The 17694-nt window shown below is 54.7% G+C and overlaps 1 protein-coding gene across 1 annotated transcript; it reads left to right on the plus strand.

Moving 5' to 3' along the window:
* Window positions 1–382: 382 nt before the first annotated feature.
* On the plus strand, window positions 383–17689 carry CCNK (cyclin K; the record flags this gene model as incomplete). Its single annotated transcript, XM_004698806.2, has 11 exons — window positions 383–458; window positions 8939–9187; window positions 9576–9657; window positions 10839–10970; window positions 12634–12739; window positions 13176–13233; window positions 13670–13839; window positions 14294–14541; window positions 14702–14735; window positions 16215–16286; window positions 17358–17689. Coding segments are annotated over exons 2-11 (1431 nt in total), but the record flags the coding sequence as incomplete, so codon positions are not given.
* Between the last annotated feature and the right edge of the window lie 5 nt (window positions 17690–17694).

Here is a 17694-nt window from a genome sequence, read left to right on the forward strand (position 1 = left end):
GAGCGGCCGGCTGAGCCCCCGCCAGCTTCCGCACCGCCATTGGCCGTGCTGCGCCCACGCTCGTGTTCTGATTAGACAACAGGCGCGCCGGGGCCCGCCTCTCGCGCCCGAGTTCCGTTAGCAGGTTCGGTTGCTTCCCAATCCCTTTCACCCGGGGGTGGGGCCAGTAGGAAAACCCTTTTCCTGGCTCCTCCCCCTGCACGCAGCAGTTACATACCTGCTGGGAGGGGCGGAGAGGACAGCGGCGGCGCTTCCCCTGCCCCATTTTTTTTTTTTTTTTTTTGGAGAGGTCTACTTTCTTATGATTGGTTGACAGGCCATACTCTCCCCGCCCCACCGGTTGCTCGTTTTCCGTTGCGAGACGCAGCGTGATGACGCAGGCACCTCGACATTCCGTGTTCAAGATGGCCGCAGTCGGGAAGGAGAGGCGTCTCTAAGGGGCTTACCTGAGGCAAAGGGTAAGTGAGGGGGGGTCCGGCAAACCACGCCGCCCACCTCCCCCGGATTCGGAGGTCGGAGTAGGGCCTGTCCACCGTGTCCACTCGCTGGCTAAGTTTCTTCCGAGATCCTGCCTCCCGTCGCTACCGCCAGGGCTACAGGTTGAAGCTAGCGGGCGACCCGGGAGTTAGGGGCGGGCTTCGAGAGGTGAGCTTCGCGCAGGCAAGCTAGGCGGACTTTGGGGCAAAGCACCCCCCACCAGCCGAGAGGGGCTTCGGGGCTCGGGACCCTCTAGCCAGGGACGAGGAGGGGCAGGGGACTTGGGCGCGCGCTTTGGCCGCCCGGCGCCGACTGCCTTCATCCCGGTTTCCCCCGAAGGGGGGTCGCTCCCTGTTGGGCCCGAGACTCGGGTTGCCTGGTTGTCTGGGGGCACTCTGGCTGTGGAGTCTCTCGGGTCGTGTAACAAAGGGGAGCTAGGTTGGAGCACCCCATGTCCGTAGTTAGATGCCGTCCTTACCGCGCAGTTCCGCCGTTGGGGTGTTCGGGGAGGTTCGATTGGACTGAGCTTGGTTTGAGACGAGCGGAACCCTCCCTTGAAAGTCGGGGTGAAACTCCAGGGTTGATCCGGGCGCGCTCGAACTGTTTGTTACCTCCCCCAAAGCGGGGATAGAAACGGCGCTTCCTAAATTTGGATCGCCGTTAAACGGAGCTCTCGCCAAGCCACCGTGCGTTCGAAACGACTTCTCAGAGGGTGGCCTTCTGTGGTTTTCAGGCTAAGTTGGTCGTGGGTGTGTATGTCCTTCTGTCCACATCGCCCTGTAGAGGAGCTTGTCGCAGAGCCTGACCGTTGTAGGTGCCCGTTAGAGGCTTGTGTGACAGATACTGGAGTGAAGACTCTAAGGGGAGGGAATTTTTCTTTATTTTGCCTCTTTTCTTCACCCCCCCCACCCCCCGCACCTGAAACAGTGCCGAATTTAGGTGGGTGGGCGGTGGCAATAGTGGTGGTACTGAAACACGTTTTGCTTTAAAATACTTAGGATGCTTGCCTGTCCAGTAACCTTGAATATTAATGTAATAATTGTCCCAGATTGTTTTCTTCTCTACTTTTAGTGTCTAATGTTAGGGCTTGGACATTAGTTTGCTTTTACCCTTTTGCCTAGTTTGGGTTATATGGTGATGTGTAAGTCAAAGGGGAGGAAAAAAGGAGGCTTCCACCCCCATGACGAGAGTCTCGGAAGCCCACAGGGGCAGTTCTGCCCTGTCTGATAGATCTCTGTGAATTGGACTCAGCTGGATGACAATGAGTAGGTGTGATTCAAACACATTCCTCGATTCTTGCACTCACGATGTTGACTATCTGTTGCACTTTGAAAATGCAGCTTACACCACAAGCAATAAAGAAACATTTTCATTTGCGAATGAAGCACTCAAATATTAAATGCCATTTCTGGAATAGAATATGATTTTCTTTTTAAGGTCACCATATTGACCCGTAAGATGGGCTTTTCACCTCAGGAGATTATGTCTGAGAGTAGTGTGTGCCTGGAGGAAGAATAATTTGTTCTGCTATTTTCTCCAACAGGAGGTAGAACAAGCAGAATTAAGAGAAATCAGAGACTTGTCTAATTGGGTTAAATGAGACTCACATAAATTAGATACCAGAGTTCTTGCAGGTAATATTGGGAAAAATCAATATTCAGAGTTTGGGAGGAATCCTAAAGGTATAGATAATAATAGGTATAGCTAAAAGTTAGCAAAAAACAAGCCAAACTCGCTGCCATCTAATCAATGCAAATTCAGAGCAACCCTGTGGACAGGTAGAATGATGAGTTTTTGAGACTGTAACTTTTTACTAGAATAGAAAGCCCCATCTTTCTCCTTCGAAGCAGCTGGTGGTTTGAACTGCTGACCTTGCCTTAGCAGCCCAATGCATAACCACTATGCCACCAGAGTTCCTCGTAATAGAAAATTGGGTACTGGTAAATAACAGTTTTCACAAAAAAGCAAATAGATGGTATTGGATGCTAGGCTTTATTAAAAATCTTGTTTAACTTCCTATGTGGAAAGCAAAGAGAGAGGCTTGACAGGAGACCTGGTCTCCTCGAGCCAGCAGTGAATCACTAAGGAAAAAACAGATTACACAAATCCCATTTCCTGTGTTGAACTCACTGGACTGGTGTGATTGCAGGCCATGAATCCAGTTAGGTTTCATGGAACAGAATCTCCCTCCTAGGAGGCCCAAGAGTAATGTACATTGGAACAGGGCTTGAGTATTGCCCTTTCTCTGGTTACCCCTTTCTATTAAGTTTTTAAGAATTCAGAACAGACTTATTTCTCAAACTAGTGAGCATTCTCAGAACATGTCTTGCTCACTGGCACCTTCGAGGACAGTTGGGATGCAAAGAATTCACCCAGAGTTGAAACAGTGAGCTAAAAATGCAAAGACTTACCTTTTTCATGGGTGTGAAATTTATCAAACTCACTGGTGTGGGTCGGAGTTGAAGACCCAACTTGACAGAAAATGGTTCTGGGTCCTTTAAACGAAGTGTGGCGTGTCCAGATTGATGGGCTATGTGACTCACTTTACATCTCTGCTCAGTGGTAAATTCTGAGGATAAGAATGCTTAACTTTCAGGGACGTTTTGACATGGGCACACAATGAATGTTGCTGAGTGTTGGAGATATCGTCTCTTCCCTTGGACCAATCCTAACTCACTGCCACCAAGTTGATTTTGCCTCACACGACTCTGTAGAAAAGGATAGAATTGCCCCTGTGAGTTTGAGTCTTTTTTCAGTAGAAAGCCCTGTCTTTCTCTCATGGAGTGAGCATCTGGTGGTTTCAAACTATTGACCTTGTAGCTAGCAGTCCATTGTGTAACCACTACACCACCAGGGCTCCTTGTTCCCATGTATGGAGAGGATCATACCAAGAGTACTGTTTCCATTTTGACTGCTGTTTAAGACGAGCCTGAAATACTAAAAATCATGTTTAAGAAAAGGGTGCTGTTTACCCTAGAATAGAAGAGATACCATGAAAGAGAGTATAAAAGGTATCAGCTCTCATTTGTAGGGCAATTAATAGGTAAGCAGTGTATTTTTGCAACGTATAGACTCCGAGAGTTGCAGAGTTGTGGGAAGGTAGACTTCACTCACTGTTCAGTGTATGTACCAGCTCTGGGCCCCAAGCAGAGCACATGACAGCTGAACTGAACAAGTGATATTAGTACAATACTAATACAAGAATTCACATCAACACCCCTTATTAATGCCATAGGCTACTTTGTCGACTAATAATGCCCCACTACTGGAAGTAGAAAAGCCCTGCTACTTAGTGGTTCAGCATTGACAACTCACCAAAAGGTCATGGGTTTGAACCCACCAACTGGTCCACAGGAAAAAAGCTGTGACACAGTCAGCTTAGGGACCCCAGTCTTAGTCCGTACCCCCACTCCCTGTGGGACAGTTCTCCGCTATCCCCTAGGGACCCTGAGTTCTGGGTGACTCCAATGAGGGTGATTAAGGATAGTGAGTACATGACCTTGTTGTTGAGAAGGGATTTCCATACTGAGAGACTGGAGATTACCTCTCTAAGAGGCTACTTGTCTTTCCTACAGTGTGAGTTGATCATCTTAAATGCTGAAACCCATTTACTCGTGTAAAATGGTGTATCTAAGACCTGCTTCTAGTTTAGAGAGGGGTTGTCATCATGCACAGCTCCAAGTCTCTGTCATCTTCACAGTCCTCATGAGCTACTGGTAAGAAACTGTCTTGGGGTGGGTGGGGGATAAAGAAAGTAGGAAGGAACTGGATGGTAGAACTGAGGTGAGAACTTTCTCAGGGAGTTAGTGAGTTTGAGGACTGCTTCTCTTCTATGAATGTACAGTTATCTTCATTGCATGTCATGTATGGTCATTCTGCTCCCAAGGCTGAAGACATTGGACTGGCCAGTGCCAGCCAGGTAAAGCAGGCATGACTTGGACTGTGCCAACTCTTCCTCCTTCATTGCTTCTGAGCTGTTCCTAATCCTTTTCCCACTTGCAGCTGAGAGAGTGGAGGCGCTCGTTCTTGAGTTATTGTCTCTCTCTCAGGCTTCTTTCTGCTTATCTTCCTTCAACTTCTCCTTCCCAGGGCTCTGTCTCAGCTCCCCCTCCCCCCCCCCACACACACACACACAAATGATTGAGCTTTTTACCCGGCTGCCCCTCTAAACATGTTCTTCCATTTACTGAGGAGTGAAGTATTTATACTTCACGTATTGTGCCAGCCGCCTATTTAAAGTGTGCTCTTCCTGCAGGCGGCTCGTGGTTCTGTCCCCTGCCTGTCCCTCCATAGATTTCAGCTGTCATCTCTGCTTTCAAGTCAGTTTCTACTTAGAGTGACTCAAGGAACGCTGTCCGATCCTGCACCATTCTCACGTTTATTGCTGTGTGCCCACAGTGTTGGAGCCGCTGTGTCATTCCATGTAGTTGAGAGTCTTCTTTTGTACTGAGCCTCTGCTTTTCCAGGTCTGATGCCCTTCTCCAGGGGCTGGTCCCTCCTGATAATGTGTCCAAGTGTCCTCGCCGTCGCTTCTAAGGAGTATCTTAGCTATACTAATTATAAGATGGCTTTGGTCCTCCTTCTGCAGTCCATGATCCTTTCCATTGTCTCCCAGATGCACACGTTTTCCTCACTCTGCAAAGGCATATGTTGTCTGCCAGTGAATACCCCTGCAAGTGTCTCACCGGGTCTCCAGGCCTTCACCCAGTTCTTCTTGCCCTCACCATGCACACAAGCATTTTCTCGTCTTGTCCATCTTTCATTTCAGTCTCTCACTTCTCTGCCCTTCACACGTGAAATCATCTTTATCACTCCGCCTCCCTGCCACTGACACCCCTTTCCCCACAACCATTGTCCAGTCTCAGGCCCAGGCCCTGGCCCCATGTGGCCTGAGCAGTTGCTACAGCTTCCTTCCTAGCTGTTCTTGAGTCAGCACAATGTCCTCTGCTGCCTTCTCTGCCACCTGAGGAGCCACGCTGCCTTCTTTGCCCTGCACGAGCTTCATGGTTGACCAGGGCACTTGGGCGTTTCTGACTCTGTCTTTTACTGCAGGAAGGGGTGGGGACCTGGTGTGTCTCATGTACCCTCCCAGCTATGTCATTGAGGCCTGGCTCCTAGTGTATGCTCAGTAAATATTTGAATAGGTAATTTCGTGGAGAAGAGGTAGGTTAACACATCTTGGACATTCTGACTGGTGTACCATGAGTAAGTCACAGATGTGCTCGGGCCGGCTGGCCTGTCGTCTGCTCTGCAAAAATGCCCAGGAGTGTGTATTGTTCTGATTAGTCATCCAAGCCAGAAACCTTTCCAGTGCCCGTCCACAGTAGGGGGTGAGGCGGGGGTGTTGCTGTTAGATGGTGTCCCGTCGGTTCTGACTCATAGTGACCCTTTGTGCAACACAACGGAACACTGCCCAATTTGATGTTGGAGGCCATTGTTGCAGCTACTGTGCCCATCCATCTCCTTGAGGACCTTCCTCTTTCGCTTTACCAAGCATGAGGTCTCTCCTGATAACACGTTCAAAGTACATGACCAAGTACTTTGAGACCAAGTCTTACCCTCCTGGCTTCCAGGGTGCACTCAGGCTGTACTTCTCCCAAGATATGTCTGTTTGCTCTCCTGGCTACCTGGATAGACTGTTCTCTGCCGAGGTGGGTCACGTTCCTCGCTGCTGACATTTGATATTTGATGTGGACAGTGCTTTGTTGTGGGGGCCTGTCTTCTACACTAGGGAGCCCTAGCCGTGCACTGGAGCCGTCGTGGTACCGCAGGATCCGAATTGGGCTGCTAACCTCAAGGCCAGCTGTTTGAACCCACTAAGCTGCCCCTCAGGAGAAAGATGAGGCTTCCTGCTCCCATGAAGATTTTCCATCTCAGAAACCCTGTATAAGTCCTGGGAGTCACATGGACTTGATGGCAGAGGGAGGGGGCACACTGGTTAAGCACTCAGCTTAAGGCCCACCATCCCTTCCTCAGGAGAAAGACTTAGCCATCTCTCTGCAACGGTTACTCAATGCCACTGAGGAGATGATAAAGCCACCTCTTAGAGCCATCTGATAGAGTGTTCCTCCTTTCGGCTACCACCCCAGCGCATAGCCTAACCCGCTGCCGCACCACCAGCTCCTGCCACCTTGACCCCTACTGACTGTTTGGCTCCGCACTCCAGACACGCAGCAGAAACTGCATTTCCATACCCTGAATCAGACTCGCAGTTTAACAGGGTCAAGTTGTGTTTCTGGAAGGATCCCTGGGGTGTGAGAGCTGTTGGTTCTGGTTCACTGGGTCTCGGTGGAAGGATAAATCCTCTGCTTGGGGCTAGGCTGGGGCCTTGTAGAGACCCTGGGGGCCATCTTCTGTGACCTGGGGATCGGTCAGGGGCAGTTTAGCAGCTTTGGACCATGGCTGGACAGTTCCTGTACATTGTAGACTGTTTACCAGCGTTCCTGACCTCTACCACTGCATACAGTCACATGCCTCCATGCATTGCTAGATGTCCTCTGGGTTGTGTGATTGCCCTGCCCTCCCTAATCCCCCGCCTGCACGACCAGCCACTGAAGGCTGCTGCTGCTACAAGGCAGCGAGAAGGCACCAATGCCACTGCCTCCTGACATCATCCGAGAGGGCCCTCTCCTACATAAGCAGAGGGAGCCAGATACAAACCATTTGGACCATCGACCTAGAACCCCCTCCCAGGGGGACGAACAACAGAAAAGTGGATGATGAAGGGAGACAGCAGGCGGTGTAAGACATGAAAAAAATAATAATTTATAAATTATCGGGGGTGGGGGGGGGGTGGGGGGGCGGAGGAGCTGATACCAAGGACTCAAGTAGAAAGAAAATGTTTTGAAAATAATGATGGCAACACGATGGATGGATGGATTGTGTTAAGAGCTGTAAGAGCCCCCAATAAAAATGATTTTAAAAAAACATTTGGTACTATAATGTTTTACAACCTTCAAAAACAGGCCAACAGATTGATGGCACTGGAGGTCACACTGTGGTCGGGAGAGGCACAGGGAACGCTGGGGCAGGTGGCAGGATTCCCTGTCTAGCTCTCAGTGGTGGCACACAGAGAACAGGTTCCGTGGCCAGCGGTCCAGTCCAGAAATGATTGCTCTGCAGGACAGTCCAGTCAGTGCTGGATCTCTCCCCAAAAGACAGGACCCTGAAAACACCACAGGGTGACTCCGCTCTCCTCTCTTCACTCTGCACAGTGTGGGTCAAGGCAGAGAAAAATTTGAAACCCACGGCCCTCCCGTGAGGGAAATAAGCACTCCTTGGCCATTAAGGGGCCCCGCACCTAAATGTGCTCAGGAAATAACGTCGTCCAGTCTGCTGTATAGCCGGAAGAAAACTAATAGTGACCGTCAAACATTCGCCAATGGTACAGGCCATATTAGGATACCCCTAATTATTCCAAATTTCTTTCCGAGCTGTTTTCAGAAGCAGGAACCAGTCAAGGTTCACGTGCTGCTCTGTAATCACAACGAGGTCCTCCCACCCTCTTCTGCCCCCAGAGTTCCGTGGCCGGGTGCTGGTTTCCTGGGGCATCTCTGATTGAGGCAGACACCTGGCCGGACCTCAGCTTTCCTAGTGCTGGCTTTGATGACGTGGTTACAGCACATGGTTACTTCTGCAGCTCTTTCTGCTTCTTGCTTCAGACTTATGGGTAGTGGACCCGCTTTTTTACCCCGTCACAGGCAGGTTTCTCTGTGATGCTCAAACAGCCAGAGGTCACCTGGTGGGCAGCTGGCATGCTAGCTTAGCTGTGCACATGTGGTCTGAGCACACCCAGGAAGGCCCCCTCCCGTGCCATCACGGATTGTTTGTAGGCACCCTGTTCCCTTTAGGAGGCAGTGGGGTGGAGAAACAGAGGTATGGGTGCTAGGTGGGTCCTTATCCTCGGGGCATCGTTGCATCAGACTGCAGCTGTGAGTGAGATTGTCTGCTTCTCCTGGCCTTGACAGCTGAGAAGAGAGCATCAAACTTTTGCGTTTTGATAGTGCAGTGCCTAAAATGCTCGCCTAAAGGTCAGCAGTTTGAACCCACCAGCGCTCTGAGGGAGAAAGATGTGGCCGTCCGCTTCCACAAAGACAGCAGCCTTGGAACCCCTAGCGGGCAGGCCTCCAGGCCCCACGCATTGCAGTGAGTTGGAATCAGCATGGGGCTAATGGGTGGGCTTGGATTTGGGAGGTAGCACCTAGGTTTTACTGAAGAATCCAACTGACCTGAGGAGGAGGGCCCTGCCTGTGAAACGAATGACCAAGGGGACAGTGCACATGTGCGGTCTCTGCCCTGCTCCAAAGACCCTGAAAGGACGGGGGGTGGCCTTGGTGCAAGGTGCTAGGGTGTAGGGCTTGGGCAGTGGCGTGGGGCAGGTGCTGTTGCCCTGGGCAACATTGGTCCAGAATAGACTCATCTGGCCACCTTGTTCAGCTTGGTTTCTATTTTTCTCTCTCAGGAGACTCGCATTTCCAGAGAGCTGTTTGGAAAGAACGTATCTACCTCAATAAATGAAGGAGAATAAAGAAAATTCAAGTCCTTCAGTGACCTCAGCCAACCTGGACCACACAAAGCCATGCTGGTACTGGGATAAGAAAGACTTGGCTCACACGCCCTCACAGCTTGAAGGACTGGACCCAGCCACCGAGGCCCGGTACCGCCGGGAAGGGGCGCGGTTCATCTTTGATGTGGGCACACGCCTGGGACTGTATCCTCACCCTCATGGAACCTCTGCTGGCCGAGCGAATGTAGCCCCTCTAGGCAGTGTCTGCCCTCCCACCAGAGAGCAGTGCGATTTCCGCGTGGCTGGCCTCTGGGGGTTGCCCGTTGTCTGGTTACCCATTGTCAGAACAGGGAGACTTGGCCATGAGGACAGGGCCCACCCCAGAGGAGAACCAGCGCCTGCTTCCACCCGGGAGGGGGGTGGGGGGCTGTGGAAGGCTGGGCAGCCTTGTCCCAATACCTAGCACAGCAGCCTGCAGGTCCCAGGCCCCTGGCAGTTGGGTGGCTCTCATTGGTCTGTGATGGGCGTCCACATTTGATTGAGAACATGGCCCACAAAGCATCTTGGTTGAAGTCCTTAACCAGAACCACAGGCACTATGATACCCTGGCCACTGGAATCATTTATTTCCACCGCTTCTACATGTTCCATTCCTTCAAGCAGTTCCCGAGATACGTAAGTGTTGCACAGGCGCGATCATTCTCTTCCGCTGTTTGCGTCCACACACACTGCCCCAGGGGGTGTGGGGGGACAGCAGGGAGTCTCTGTTGATACCCTCTCCAGAGGGTGTTTTCTAGGATCGGGTCCACGCTTCGTTGTGGGTTTGGGTTTTCATTTTGGCTGAGACAGACCAGGGCGGTAAACACTGACTTCCTTGTGGCCTTTCCCAGGACAAACTTGGGCTCAGGCCCAAGGCTGGAGAAAGGTTGGCAAGGCGTGCTCCCGGCCGGCCGGGCACTCTGCAGTGACCTCGGGAGTGGGCACTAGCAGACAGACACCTGCTGTCCCTTCCCTGTGGCAGGTCTTTCTTTGCTCCCAGCAGATCCAGGGGAGCCTTTCCTTGTGTCACTTGGTCCCTGATGGGTATTGAACCCAGGGTCAAAAGGGAGGCCCTGGTAGCAGGGTGGTTGGAGGAGGGGCACATTCCATGTCTCAGGAACCCAGGGAAGCTCTAGGAAGGAGGGCCTGGGCCTTGAAAGGGGACGGGGAGGCTGGCAGAGCTGCTATGGGGTAGGGCACCAGACCAGCCAGCAGCCTGTCCTTGAGCCCGTTGGTTCAGCAGGGAGTGTGCTGGCCCCAGAGAAGAGGGTGGACAGGGAGGTGTTGGAGGGGATGGGGAAGAAGCAGAATGAACTGAACAGGAAGGTGCTCCTTTTCCTTTCCTCAGACTTTCGTCGCAGGGTGGGATGCTGACTTTGCCAGCTTGTGAGGACCTTGGGGGGGTGGGGGGGGTGGCGCACACATCAGAGGTGGTCATGGCACAACGTTGGGGGTGGAGGCTGCTGGGGGGGCAGGGTGCGGGGTGCACAGCTGTGCCGGGGCAGGAGCAGCAAGAAAGCCAGGCCAGATGGACTGCACTGTGAGGGGCTAAGTGCCCGTGTCCCCAGGCTTTAGTTTGGACCTTCCAGTGGCAGGGCCGTGCCCTTTAGCGAAGGCTCTTGCTTTTCATGACTCTTCACTTTTGTTTTCTGATATTTTCTTGAATAAGTCAAATTTATAAAATGGGTGTTAGCTTTCCTGCGAGCTTCTAGAGCATTCCCTTCCTTGTTGGGAGTGGAGACCCGGATGCAGGGGAGTGTGTGGGCTGCAGGCTGGGCAGGGTCTGTGGCCCCGGTGACAGTGCTGCTCTCTTCTAGGTCACGGGGGCCTGCTGTCTCTTTCTGGCAGGGAAAGTCGAAGAAACACCCAAAAAATGTAAAGATATCATCAAAACAGCTCGTAGCTTGTTAAATGATGTCCAGTTCGGCCAGTTTGGAGATGACCCAAAGGTAAGAAGCACACCCTCAGCATCCAGCCTTGGGGCAGCATTAGTGCTCAAGGCTGCCAGCCTCTGTCACCCATGTGGGTCTGCTAACCACAAGATCAGTGGTTCAATGCCACCAGCTGCTCCAATGGAGAAAAATGAGGCCTTATGTTCCCATGAAGAGTTACAGCCTCAGGAACACAAGAGAGCAGCACTGCTTTGTTCTGGAGAGGAGTGGGGAGTCGTCTCTGAGTTGGAGTGGATGTGATGGCTGTGGGTGGGGCTTCGATGCTGTGGCCGGGCAGAGGTGGAGCAAGCAGGAGACACGACCGACTGGGGAAAAGGCTGGGGCCCAGTTCAGACAGTGCTGGCAGAAGCAGGCAAGCTCAGCAGCATTGAAGGGCATGTTCCTCTGTCTGACTTGGGCTGCCGCCCCCCAGGTTGCCCTTCTCTGCCGGGCTGCAGGCCATGAACATGGGCATGTTCACTAGGAGGCCTGAGCAGGGCCCTGGCGTGGTCTGCATGTGAAAAGGTTGGATTCATGCTGAAACTTCTGTGTTGTTCCTCTGAGCAAACCCAGCCCTAGCACTGGATAGTAAGCCCTGATGTCCCCGTCCCCCAACTTATAAAACTCTCCTAGCAGTTCGTACTCAGAAAGATCAAGTGCACAGCCTTCGGAGAGTGCAGAGCACGTGGGGAGGTCCCCTTGAAGAGCTGCGCTGTGGCAGCCCAGACCTGACTCCCTGTATATAGATGTCGTCAGCTCAGAGCCAGGACCATCCCCAGACGGTGCTGTAGGAGTGGGTGGGGGCTCTGCAGCCACCCCACACCCTCTGTCTGTGCCCCCTAGATCCTGGGGTGGGGTGGGGATGTCATGAAGCTGTGCCTCCGGCTACAGAGAGAGGGACAGCGTTTGGGAGCTGTGAGTGTGGGGCCCAGGCCTGAGACGGGCTGAGCTGCAGCCCCTTGTTAGGTCTCCCCCAGCTGGGGATCCTGTGGTGGTTATTTTCATTGCCCCAGCGGTAGTCGGTCATGCATGCAATTCAAGACACTTGTTCCCGCCATGGTGTTGTCACTTGGCCTGCTCTTGCCTGTCAGGATGCAGGGGGAGGGGGGCAGGAAAAAATGTCGAGACTGTTTCCAAAGGACTGAGTCCCTCAGTGTGCCCTCACAGGTGCCCACGCCTCCCTGTGCTGCCCTCTGCCCTCCCTCCTTTCCGGACTGAGCTCTGCCCTTAGTCAGTGCTGCCCCATCAGTAGCAGTGGTCGATGCCCTCACAGGGGAGGGAGTTCTCCAGACCTGAAGGGTGCCAGGGCCCCCTTGTTCTTGGGTTCTACCAGTCTAGCTGGCCAGTAAGTCTCATCAGATTGGATTTGTTTAATGGAGGCCCAAGCAGAGCTGCCTTTTAGTTGACATGACCATTGATTCCGTCTAAGGGACAAACACCCGGCACATCTACACGTATGGGTTTGTGTCCATATTTGACAGGACGGCTGGCTTTGCCAGCTTCATTCTCTTCTGTTCTGCTCAAGAACAGGCTGGGCTCAGAGCAGGAGGATCACCTGCAGGGAGCCCAGTCGGCTGAGCTGGCAGCTAGATGCAGAGAGAGCGCCTGCAGAGAGCCTGGGCAGACAGGCTGCGTGAGGCCTGTGGCAGTCCTGGGGCCCACTGCATGGACTTGTTTTCAGGAGGAGGTCATGGTCCTGGAGAGGATCCTGCTGCAGACCATCAAGTTCGACCTGCAGGTGGAGCACCCCTACCAGTTCCTGCTCAAGTACGCGAAGCAGCTCAAAGGTCAGGCCCTCAGGCCCTCCTGGTGACTCGTTCTTGGAGGCTCTCGGAGGCGGGGAAGGCCTTGCAGGAGGGAAGCAGAGGCTCAGGCACAGCACCACACATCCCCCGCCTTCCTGCTGCTGCCTTTGTGCACAGACAATCCCGGCCCTCTGCTGCTGGGGGACAGGAGGCGATGGGGATGAGTCAGGACTTTTAAATAGTCTAATAAAATTAGCCTGGGAGCCTGGTTTCCTGAGAGCGGTGGCTCAGCGGGATCAGCTGGAGAGGGAGGACCAAGAGAGGGCACGGGGGACCCCAGGCCTGTGGGCCACTGCCCCCCCCCACCCCCCGCCAAGCTGGATGGTGAATAGCTGACAGGGCACCTGATGCCTCAGAATGAGCGCTCAGCTCCTCTCAGCTTGTGTCACTACTAACTTACATTTTTCCACATTTGTAGGTGACAAAAACAAAATCCAAAAGCTGGTTCAAATGGCATGGACGTTTGTGAATGACAGGTACACTTGCTAACGTGTCTTCAGTGAGGCCGAGGTTTTATTGGTGGCATATCTGAACCCCTTAGCTTGCAGGCGAGGAGATGGGTGTTGGGGTGGCATGCCTCAACAGGGCCAACAGATGGGGGCGCTGAGAGGCTGGTGTGGAATTGCCCTTGGAACATTCAGAGGCTGGTCAGCCTGGACCCTCACCTGCTTGTGTGGGCAGAGAGCTCAGGGGCCGGTGGGCTGGGAAGGGCTCCACCTGACTCTCAGGACAGTATCGAATGACTGCTGGGCTGCCTCCTAGTCACTAGAGAGCAGGCCGGCGCCAGCTACCGAGGCGCTCAGGATGCTGAGTTGGCACTGCTCGGCTCTTGCTCAGAGGAAAGGAAAGGAAGCGGGTCCCCCGGGCAGGTGCCGGCTCCCTGCCCCTCAGTGACCTCTCTCTCCTGGGCAGCCTGTGCACCACCTTGTCGCTGCAGTGGGAGCCAGAGATCATCGCGGTGGCAGTGATGTACTTGGCAGGCCGCTTGTGCAAATTTGAGATCCAGGAGTGGACCTCCAGACCCGTGTACAGGAGATGGTGGGAACAGTTCGTTCATGATGTACCCGTGGATGTTTTGGAAGGTACGGTGGCACTGTAGGTTAGACGTCAGTCAGGGTCAGTAGTTTAGTCTCCCTAGCCTCTCTGAGTACCAGTTCAGGCTGTCTGCTCCCTTCACGAAGACCCCGTGGCTCACCAGGAGCTGAGTCAGCGTGAAGGCAGTGGGTTTGGGGTTGGGCTAGCTGGGTTCTGCATGGGACATTCCTTGTGCACTTTGGGTGCACAAGGGGTCCCCCAGGGGCTGTGCCCTAGTTGTCATCTTGAACTGCACATCCCAGCATTGGTGCCCATGCCCACAGTCGGGGGTGGGGGTGTGTGTTCCAGTTATGCAGAAGGGGCTGTGCAGCTGGTACTTGGAGCCTCTGCCTACTTGCCCCCCAGAATGGTGGCCTCAAACCCAGTGGGTGGTTTTCTGGAAGAGGTTTCATTTAAAGTGTCTGGTGGGGGTGACTGTCCTCTTCACTGCCCGCCCTACAGACATCTGCCACCAGATCCTGGACCTGTACTCCCAAGGGAAGCAGCAGATGCCTCATCACACCCCCCACCAGCTGCAGCAGCCTCCCTCCCTGCAACCTGCCCCACAAGTGCCCCAAGTGCAGCCACCCCCGCCGCCTCAAGGCCCCGACCCACCCCAGCCCCCGCCAAAGGACTGCCCACCAGCCATCCAGCAGCCCCGGAAACCATCTCCACAACCCAGCCCGCCCAGACAGGTCAAGCGCGCTGTGGTGAGTGGACAGGCTCTTGGGACCAGGGGCTTTAGCTGCTACATCAAGTCTGAGGACTGGGCCCACGGGGCAAGGGGGGGGTCCCTCATAGCCTGGGGGCTGACCACCAGAGCGCTCCCTCGGAATCTCGGTTAACAGCCCTCCTTTGTTTTTGTGACAGGTGGTCTCCCCCAAAGAAGAGAGCAAAGCAGCAGGTAAGTCCGTGTCCCGGGGCGGTGTTTCCCTGACATCTGCCTGTGTGTCCCAAAGGGACTCTGGTGGCCCTTTGTAGTAGCTGCTCACCACAAGGTGAGAGGTTCAAGCCCACCAGCCGCTCCTCGGGAAAAAGATGAGGCCATCTGCTTCATAAGTTAGTCTCGGAAACCCACGGGGCAGCTCTACCCTGTCATCGACTCAAGGGAAGTGGGTGTGGTGTTTGGCTTTTATGTATGTCAAACTCTAGATCCCTCCTTCTCCAAGTGAGCAGCTGTAGCATTTCAATGTGGAATCCATCGGTTACTAACTTCTGGTCTAGCGCAGAGACAAACCCACATGCACCTACCCAAAACACAAACACAGGGTTCCTCTCTGCCTCCAGCTAGCATGGATTGCCTTCTCCCCCCTCCCCAGTGTGTGTGGGGTATCAACTCAGCAGGCATCAGGGACACTCAGAATGTGCTCCAAGGTGGTCAGCTAGAAAGCACTGTTGATGCTTCTGTTCTGATGGGGCTGTCCAAAAAACAGGGTTTGGAGGGGCCCTGCCGGGCTAGTGAAACTCAAGGCAGAGAGAGGTTAGCTCAGAAGCTTGTGGTAACTGTTGGGTGTCATCCTTCCTGCTAGGCTCTCAGGACACAGGGAGCCCGTGGGATCTTGTGTAAAGACAGTAGGAGGACGTGGGCAGCTGTGCTGCTCAGGCATGCGGAGCCAGGAAAGGTTTCCAGCCCAGCAGTGCTCCTGCCCTGCAAGCAGGCCCCGTCCATCCTGTGGGGGTGTCATGGGGAAGACTCACCCAGGTTTGGGAACAGGATGTACCCCGCTGAAGGTGGAGAGCTAGGCAGCAGCCTTCAGTGTGGGACTCGGGTTCACTAACCCTGCAGGTCAGCCTGTGCTTGGGGCGAGGATGTTGAGAGGCCGGGAACTGACTGTGCCCTTTCTTGGCCACCTTGAACAGAAGGTTCTGGGCTTCACAGAGCCCACCCACCCTGCTCACTGAGCACTGTTGTGTGCATGCTGGTTCCCCGAGATTGCTGCTCAGCCCTTGGAGGGGGTATCTCTTGGGGCCATCTCCTTCACCCCAAGTGCCCCCCCACCCCTTCTGAGCCTGCAGGCTGTTGTGTTCGCCTCACAGGGCTACCGGCAAGAAGCCCGTGTGGGGGGAGACGAGAGGTCACAGTGGCGCTGAGCCACCGGAGGTGGGGATGAGACCGAGGGCCCCACCTCTGGGGCCCTGGGTGCTGGGCCCTCGCCAGGATGCCATGGAAATGGCACTTGGTGACCATGCTGTTGTCCCTTCCAGAAGAGCTGGTTGGCAGCGGGTAGACGGGGGCAGTGTTGCTGTCAGAAGCCCACCTGCAGCCCCCTGGGCCCACAACATGGGGCTGCTGAGAACGCCATCCTTGAACTCCTCTGTCTCTAACACGTTCCTCCTTATAAGGAGGTCTGAGTGGTGTTTCATCGTCTTTCTTTCTTCCTAGAACCACCACCACCCAAAATCCCCAAATTGGAGGCCGCCCACCCACCATTGCCTCCAGCCCACCCACCTCCAGGTGAGTGTCTGCTGAGCCAGACCCCAAAGGGGGGGGACCCTGCCTCCGGTCCAAAGGGCTGCCGGGCCCCTCTTAATGAGACTGCGTCAACATAGGTAGAACGGACTCTAGTGACTGAGAACCTCTCAGAGTGGCTTCCATGTTACACACAGGCGTATACCATGCCAGGTGGGCATGCCAGGTCCCACAACCGTGTATGCTTCCTGAGCCCTCCCTTCTGGGCACTGAGCCAGCCCTGCTGCTGGCTAGCTTGCTTTCAGACTCCAGCTGCCTGGGGTCAGGCAGCCACCATCCCTGAGCTGGTGGAGACAAGTAACACACAGGATGGTCCCCACACCATGGGGCACAGAGGTAGATTGCGCATTCGAGAGCAGGCAGGAATTGGGTGTCACCTGGAGTGGCAGTCTGCTTCTCTCCCAGCTCAGGAGAAGCAGGCGACGTCCTCCACCAATGCTGGTGCGCTCCTCCCCACCCTAGCACCATGGGCCCCAGCCAGCAGCACACTGCCTGCATGCCAGGGAGGCCTCAGGGCAGCCCAGCCCACTGGGTGGCTGGTGGCCTGTGCTCTGAGAGCGCCCTCGAGAAGGAGACCCTGGGAGTGCGGGTCCCAGGGTTAAGTTCTAGACCAGGCTTAGTGTTGGGGGCCAGGGCAGGAAGTCACAAGCCTGCCCTCCCTGAGTAACAGCAGGGTTCAGATCAGCACAGCATAGTGGTGTGGGCTCCCAGCCATCCCTGTGTGGTGGGCCTGAGGCCCCTCTGGTTCTACCTGTTCTGAGCATGGCTAGCCTGCTGGGCCAGCCCTGGCTGAGCAGGCAGCACAGGCTAGAGGAAGCTCCAGAAAAGGGTGGGGAATTCCTAGGCCGTGCTGGCAGTCTCAGTGCCCATGCCCACCCTCTGAAAGTACTGACCAGATGCAGGGAAGGTGTTGGGGGCTGGGCAGTGCAGGGTGACAGTCGTGCTGGGGAGGGGAGAGCTCCATGATACATGGCGTCCTTGAGGGGTGGTGACCCTGGTAGCAGGGAGGAGTGTGGCCTGGGATGCTGACTGATGGATAAGCTTCTTCCTCTGCAGACCGGAAGCCCCCCTTGGCCGCTGCCCTGGGGGAGGCCGAGCCACCAGGCCCCGTGGACACCAGTGAACTCCCCAAAGTCCAGCTCCCCCCACCGGCCCACCCAGCACCTGTGCACCAGCCACCTCCGCTCCCACCCCGGCCTCCGCCGCCACCCCCCTCCAGCTACATGACTGGCATGTCGACCACCAGCTCCTACATGTCCGGTGAGGGCTACCAGAGCCTGCAGTCCATCATGAAGACCGAGGGTCCAGCCTACGGCGCCCTGCCTCCTGCATATGGCCCACCCACCCACCTGCCCTACCACCATGTCTACCCCCCTAACCCACCCCCTCCCCC

This window comes from Echinops telfairi, unplaced genomic scaffold, assembly GCF_000313985.2.
Source record: "Echinops telfairi isolate 266 unplaced genomic scaffold, ASM31398v2 ScPeMD7_18;HRSCAF=68, whole genome shotgun sequence".
Classification (NCBI taxonomy): domain Eukaryota; kingdom Metazoa; phylum Chordata; class Mammalia; order Afrosoricida; family Tenrecidae; genus Echinops; species Echinops telfairi.